At 53.4% G+C, this 6,718-nt stretch overlaps 1 protein-coding gene across 2 annotated transcripts in view; it reads right to left on the reverse strand.

Moving 5' to 3' along the window:
• CYB5R4 (cytochrome b5 reductase 4) overlaps window positions 1–6,275 on the reverse strand; it is a 389,372-nt gene extending 383,097 nt beyond the window's left edge. Inside the window, exon 1 of one of the 2 annotated variants that reach the window (XM_077289796.1) lies at window positions 5,946–6,198. Coding sequence is in view for 1 of the 2 variants with exons in the window: in XM_077289795.1 (XP_077145910.1) it covers window positions 5,946–6,020 (75 nt within the window). In the remaining variant the exon portion in view is untranslated. Of the gene's footprint in view, window positions 1–5,945 lie in introns of both variants that reach the window. The other variant, XM_077289795.1, reaches the window with a different exon arrangement.
• Window positions 6,276–6,718: the final 443 nt, after the last annotated feature.

The following is a 6,718-nucleotide window of genomic DNA, read 5'->3' on the forward strand; positions in this document are numbered from 1 at the left end:
GGATTAAAGATATCAAGTCATCATTTTACAGTTTCCTTTGACCTACATGCCCACATAGGCGGCTTAGGAGAGTTGATCCTAATGACAGATTCTCTTTAAGGGGCAAATAATATTTTTAAAAAATCTGATTTGATCACATATTACACACCCACATGGCCATAAAAACTATATCTATAATATATATTATATACACATACATATATATATATATTATATGGTAATTTTATCTGGAACCAAAGCAGCGCTAAAGATAATACAATTTATAGTGCATAAAACAAAGCATCATACATCCTCAGTGAAGAAATACCAGTTACAGCTGCAGAAATGCAGGGAAGCAACAACGAAAAATTGGTTGTTAAAGGAGCCTCACCGCTGACACATGGTGCCCGACCCACTGGCTGCATGATTCACTCTGAAATGTAGTACAGTTTAATAGCTGCCGGGGACCGAGCTGTACAGGAGACTAGTCGGACAGGCGGCTTCCGGGGACTTCTCCCCACCTACTATCCTGGAGTGACAGCTCTCTTCCCATGTAAGTATGCAATTGCAAGGTAAAACACAAGAAAAAGAAAAAATGGTGGTGGGCGCTTCTACTATGAAGACAAAGATGAGGTGGTGTAGAAAAACCACGGACATTTATTAACAGACCTCAACGCATCTCAAAATCGATATATTATCTCATAATTAATGCTAGTCATTGCTGACGTCTTTGATTGACATGAGGTGCCTGGTACAACCTGCTACAAGCATACTAGAGGCCATTCCAACATTATTCAGTATCTGTGATTCTTAGGCTACTTTCACACTAGCGTCGGTCCCCGACGCTAGCGTTGTCTCCGCCGCACAACGGGGGCAGCGGATGCATTTTTCCAGCGCATCCGCTGCCCCATTGTGAGGTGCGGGGAAGTGCGGGGAGGTGGGGGCGGAGTTCCGGCCGCGCATGCGCGGTAGGAAAAAGCGGACCGTCGTGAGCAAAAAACGTTACATGTACCGTTTTTTGCTCCCGACGGTCCGCCACTGCACGACGCATCCGTCGCACGACGGGTGCGACGTGTGGCAATCCGTCACAATGCGTCGCTTCATGTTAATCAATGGTGAAAAAACGCATCCTGCAAACACTTTTGCAGGATGCGTTATTTCGGCAAAACGACGCATTGTGACGGAATGCAGTTAACGCTAGTGTGAAAGTAGCCTTATATTCAGCAAAGCGGCCATTTTGTCTGCAAGCGTGTATTTTGGATATCCTCAATCAGAATACATAGATTAATTCTGAAACGCGTTGGTCTCTTAATAAATGTCTGTGGTTTCTCTACATCGTATTATCCCTGTCTTCACTGTGACACCGCCACCACGTTTTTCTTATTTTTTTGTCTTGCAATTGTTTAATGAGCCGCTTCTTTCTGCTTCAACAGGTGGAGCAGCAGTGTATGGTAGGAATAGCACTTCACTACTACTCTCATCAGAGCTGCGCCTGACCTGCACAACTCCCCCAGGTGAGCAGATTCTAGCTTGTCTTCCCTGTTTCTTATCAGAGGACTTCACCAAGGAGCCTGCTATTTTGTCTTCTACATACCAGAATGCAGGGAGAGACCTGTCAATCCAAGAAAGCAAGGGGGAAAAGCTGCTGGGGACTTGCCTTTCCGACTAGCCTCATGTGCAGCTCAGTCCTGCTAGCTATTAAACTGTTTCTATCTGAAACACTGCAGCGTTTCAGAGACAAATATACCTGGCTGAGATATTACAGCCAATGCCTGATACATCATCAAGTCCATGTATCAGCTGTTAGGTCCCCATTAATATAAGCAATCTAAAAACACAGGGCAGATCATACAGAGGCATAGGCAGCGCACACAGGGTAGATCATATAGCGGCATAGGCAGCGCACACAGGGTAGATCCTATAGCAGCATAGGCAGCACACACAGGGTAGATCCTATAGCGGCATAGGCAGCACACACAGGGCAGATCATATAGCGGCATAGGCAGCGCACACAGGGCAGATCATAGAGCGGCATAGGAAGCGCACACAGGGCAGATCCTATAGCGGCATAGGCAGCACACACAGGGCAGATCATATAGCGGCATAGGCAGCGCACACAGGGTAGATCCTATAGCGGCATAGGCAGCGCACACAGGGCAGCTCATACAGCGGCATAGGCAGCGCACACACGGCAGATCATACAGAGGCATAGGCAGCGCACACAGGGTAGATCCTATAGCGGCATAGGCAGCGCACACAGGGCAGATCATAGAGCGGCATAGGCAGCGCACACAGGGCAGATCATACAGAGGCTTAGGCAGCGCACACAGGGCAGATCATACAGAGGCATAGGTAGCGCACACAGGACAGATCATACAGAGGCATAGGCAGCGCACACAGGGTAGATCCTATAGCGGCATAGGCAGCGCACACAGGGTAGATCCTATAGCGGCATAGGCAGCGCACACAGGGTAGATCCTATAGCGGCATAGGCAGCGCACACAGGGTAGATCCTATAGCGGCATAGGCAGCGCACACAGGGCAGATCATAGAGCGGCATAGGCAGCGCACACAGGGCAGATCATAGAGCGGCATAGGCAGCGCACACAGGGCAGCTCATACAGCGGCATAGGCAGTGCACACAGGGTAGATCCTATAGCGGCATAGGCAGTGCACACAGGGCAGCTCATACAGAGGCATAAGCAGCGCACACAGGGTAGATCATACGGCAGCATAGGCAGCGCACACAGGGCAGATCATATAGCGGCATAGGCAGCGCACACAGGGCAGATCATAGAGCGGCATAGGCAGCGCACACAGGGTAGATCATAGAGGGGCATAGGCAGCGCACGCAGGGCAGATCATTTATCGGCATAGGCAGCGCACACAGGGCAGATCATACAGAGGCATAGGCAGCACACACAGGGCAGATCATACGGCGGCATAGGCAGCGCACACAGGGCAGATCATATAGCGGCATAGGCAGCGCACACAGGGCAGATCATATAGCGGGCATAGGCAGCGCACACAGGGCAGATCATACAGAGGCATAGGCAGCACACACAGGGCAGATCATATAGCGGCATAGGCAGAGCACACAGGGCAGATCATACAGCGGCATAGGCAGCGCACACAGGGCAGATCCTATATCGGCATAGGAAGCGCACACAGGGCAGCTCATACAGAGGCATAGGCAGCACACAGGGCAGATCATACAGCGACATAGGCAGCGCACACAGGACAGATCATACAGCGGCATAGGCAGCGCACACAGGACAGATCATACAGTGGCAAAGGCAGCGCACACAGGGCAGATCATATAGCGGCATAGGCAGCGCACACAGGGTAGATCATACAGAGGCATAGGCAGCGCACACAGGACAGATCATATAGCGGCATAGGCAGCGCACAGGGCAGATTATACAGCGGCATAGGCAGCGCACAGGGCGGATTATATAGCAGCATAGGCAGTAAACAGGGCACATCGTATAGCGGCACAGGCAGTACACAGGGCAGATCATATAGCAGCACAGGCAGTACACAGGGAACACAGTATAGAGGCACAGGTAGTACACAGGGCAGACCGTATAGGAGCACAGGCAGTACACAGGGCAGATCGTATAGCGGCACAGGCAGTACACAGGGCACACCGTATAGCCGCACGGGCAGTACACAGGGCAGATTGTATAGCGGCACGGGCAGTACACAGGGCAGATCGTATAGCGGCACAGGCAGTACACAGGGAACACCGTATAGTGGCACAGGCAGTACACAGGGAACACAGTATAGTGGCACAGGCAGTACACAGGGCAGACAGTGTAGCAGCACAGGCAGTACACAGGGCAGACAGTATAGTGGCACAGGCAGTACACAGGGCAGATCATAGAGCGGCATAGGCAGCGCACACAGGGCAGATCATACAGCGACATAGGCAGCGCACAGGGCAGATCATACAGAGGCATAGGCAGCGCACAGGGCAGACCATATAGGAGCACAGGCAGTACACAGGGCAGACCGTATAGGAGCACAGGCAGTACACAGGGCAGACGTATAGGAGCACAGGCAGTACACAGGGCAGACGTATAGGAGCACAGGCAGTACACAGGGCAAACGTATAGGAGCACAGGCAGTACACAGGGCAGATTGTATAGCGGCACGGGCAGTACACAGTGCACATCGTATAGCAGCACAGGCAGTACACAGCGCACATCGTATAGCGGCACAGGCAGTACACAGGGCACACCGTATAGCGGCACAGGCAGTACACAGGGCACACCGTATAGCGGCACAGGCAGTACACAGGGCACACCGCATAGCGGCACAGGCAGTACACAGGGCACACCGTATAGCGGCACAGGCAGTACACAGGGCACACCGTATAGCGGCACAGGCAGTACACAGGGCACACCGCATAGCGGCACAGGCAGTACACAGGCCACACCGTATAGCGGCACAGGCAGTACACAGGGCACACCGTATAGCGGCACAGGCAGTACACAGGGCAGACAGTATAGCAGCATAGGCAGTACACACCGTATAGCGGCACGGGCAGTACACAGGGCACACCGTATAGCGGCACAGGCAGTACACAGGGCACACCGTATAGCGGCACGGGCAGTACACAGGGCACACCGTATAGCGGCACGGGCAGTACACAGGGCACACCGTATAGCGGCACAGGCAGTACACAGGGCACACCGTATAGCGGCACAGGCAGTACACAGGGCACACCGTATAGCGGCACAGGCAGTACACAGGGCACACCGTATAGCGGCACAGGCAGTACACAGGGCACACCGTATAGCGGCACAGGCAGTACACAGGGCACACCGTATAGCGGCACAGGCAGTACACAGGGCACACCGCATAGCGGCACAGGCAGTACACAGGGCACACCGTATAGCGGCACAGGCAGTACACAGGGCACACCGTATAGCGGCACAGGCAGTACACAGGGCACACCGCATAGCGGCACAGGCAGTACACAGGGCACACCGTATAGCGGCACAGGCAGTACACAGGGCACACCGTATAGCGGCACAGGCAGTACACAGGGCAGACAGTATAGCAGCATAGGCAGTACACACCGTATAGCGGCACGGGCAGTACACAGGGCACACCGTATAGCGGCACAGGCAGTACACAGGGCACACCGTATAGCGGCACGGGCAGTACACAGGGCACACCGTATAGCGGCACGGGCAGTACACAGGGCACACCGCATAGCGGCACAGGCAGTACACAGGGCACACCGTATAGCGGCACGGGCAGTACACAGGGCACACCGTATAGCGGCACAGGCAGTACACAGGGCACACCGTATAGCGGCACAGGCAGTACACAGGGCACACCGTATAGCGGCACAGGCAGTACACAGGGCACACCGTATAGCGGCACAGGCAGTACACAGGGCACACCGTATAGCGGCACAGGCAGTACACAGGGCACACCGCATAGCGGCACAGGCAGTACACAGGGCACACCGTATAGCGGCACAGGCAGTACACAGGGCACACCGTATAGCGGCACAGGCAGTACACAGGGCACACCGTATAGCGGCACAGGCAGTACACAGGGCAGAGAGTATAGCAGCATAGGCAGTACACACCGTATAGCGGCACGGGCAGTACACAGGGCACACCGTATAGCGGCACAGGCAGTACACAGGGCACACCGTATAGCGGCACGGGCAGTACACAGGGCACACCGTATAGCGGCACGGGCAGTACACAGGGCACACCGTATAGCGGCACGGGCAGTACACAGGGCACACCGTATAGCGGCACGGGCAGTACACAGGGCACACCGTATAGCGGCACAGGCAGTACACACCGCATAGCGGCACAGGCAGTACACAGGGCAGACATAGCATCATACAGAGAACTGTAACATAATAAGATGGAGATGTCACATGGCGATGTCCCCACTAACACTGTGCAGGAGGAATGCCCGACCCCCAGTCATACCTTGCTCCTCCCACCTGCGGACACTCTTTGCTGGGAATTGGGGACCGGGAATGAAGGAGAAGGAACGTTCAGCATTGTGCTACACCGGGTGCCAGCAGAGGGCGCTATGTACAGTGCAGTGTATATCTGTATCCCTCTCGTACACCACGTGCACAGCTACATGTGAGCACAGCTCAGCGCTGTATGTACACTGCAGACCTGCCGGCTCCACAGCTGACACCCCAAGTGTACATCCCACCAAACACACGGCGTCCAGTGACAGTGCAGGACCTGTCGTGAAGTCATCACCATGTGGTCAGTCACGTGATGACAGACAGGAAGTGTCAGCCCCGGAGCAGGAAAATGAGCTTCTTATAAGAGGCGGTTGCATGGTGTGTGATGTGTATACAGGAGACGTGTGGTGTATGATCTATAGGTAGGACACGTGTGATGTGTATACAGGAGACATGTAGAACAGGTGATGTATATACTGTACAGGAGACCTGTATGACGTGTAATATACAGTGCCTTGCGAAAGTATTCGGCTCCCTGGAACTTTTCATCCTTTTCCCACATATCATGCTTCAAACATAAAGATACCAAATGTAAATTTTTGGTGAAGAATCAACAACAAGTGGAACACAATTGTGAAGTTGAACGAAATTTATTGGTTATTTTAAATTTTTGTGGAAATTCAAAAACTGAAAAGTGGGGCGTGCAATATTATTCGGCCCCAGGGGCGTAACTACCGCGGTCGCAGGGGTCGCAATTGCGACGGGGCCCGCAGTGCTTAG

This window comes from Ranitomeya variabilis, chromosome 2 (assembly GCF_051348905.1).
Source record: "Ranitomeya variabilis isolate aRanVar5 chromosome 2, aRanVar5.hap1, whole genome shotgun sequence".
In the NCBI taxonomy this organism is placed as follows: Eukaryota; Metazoa; Chordata; class Amphibia; order Anura; family Dendrobatidae; genus Ranitomeya; species Ranitomeya variabilis.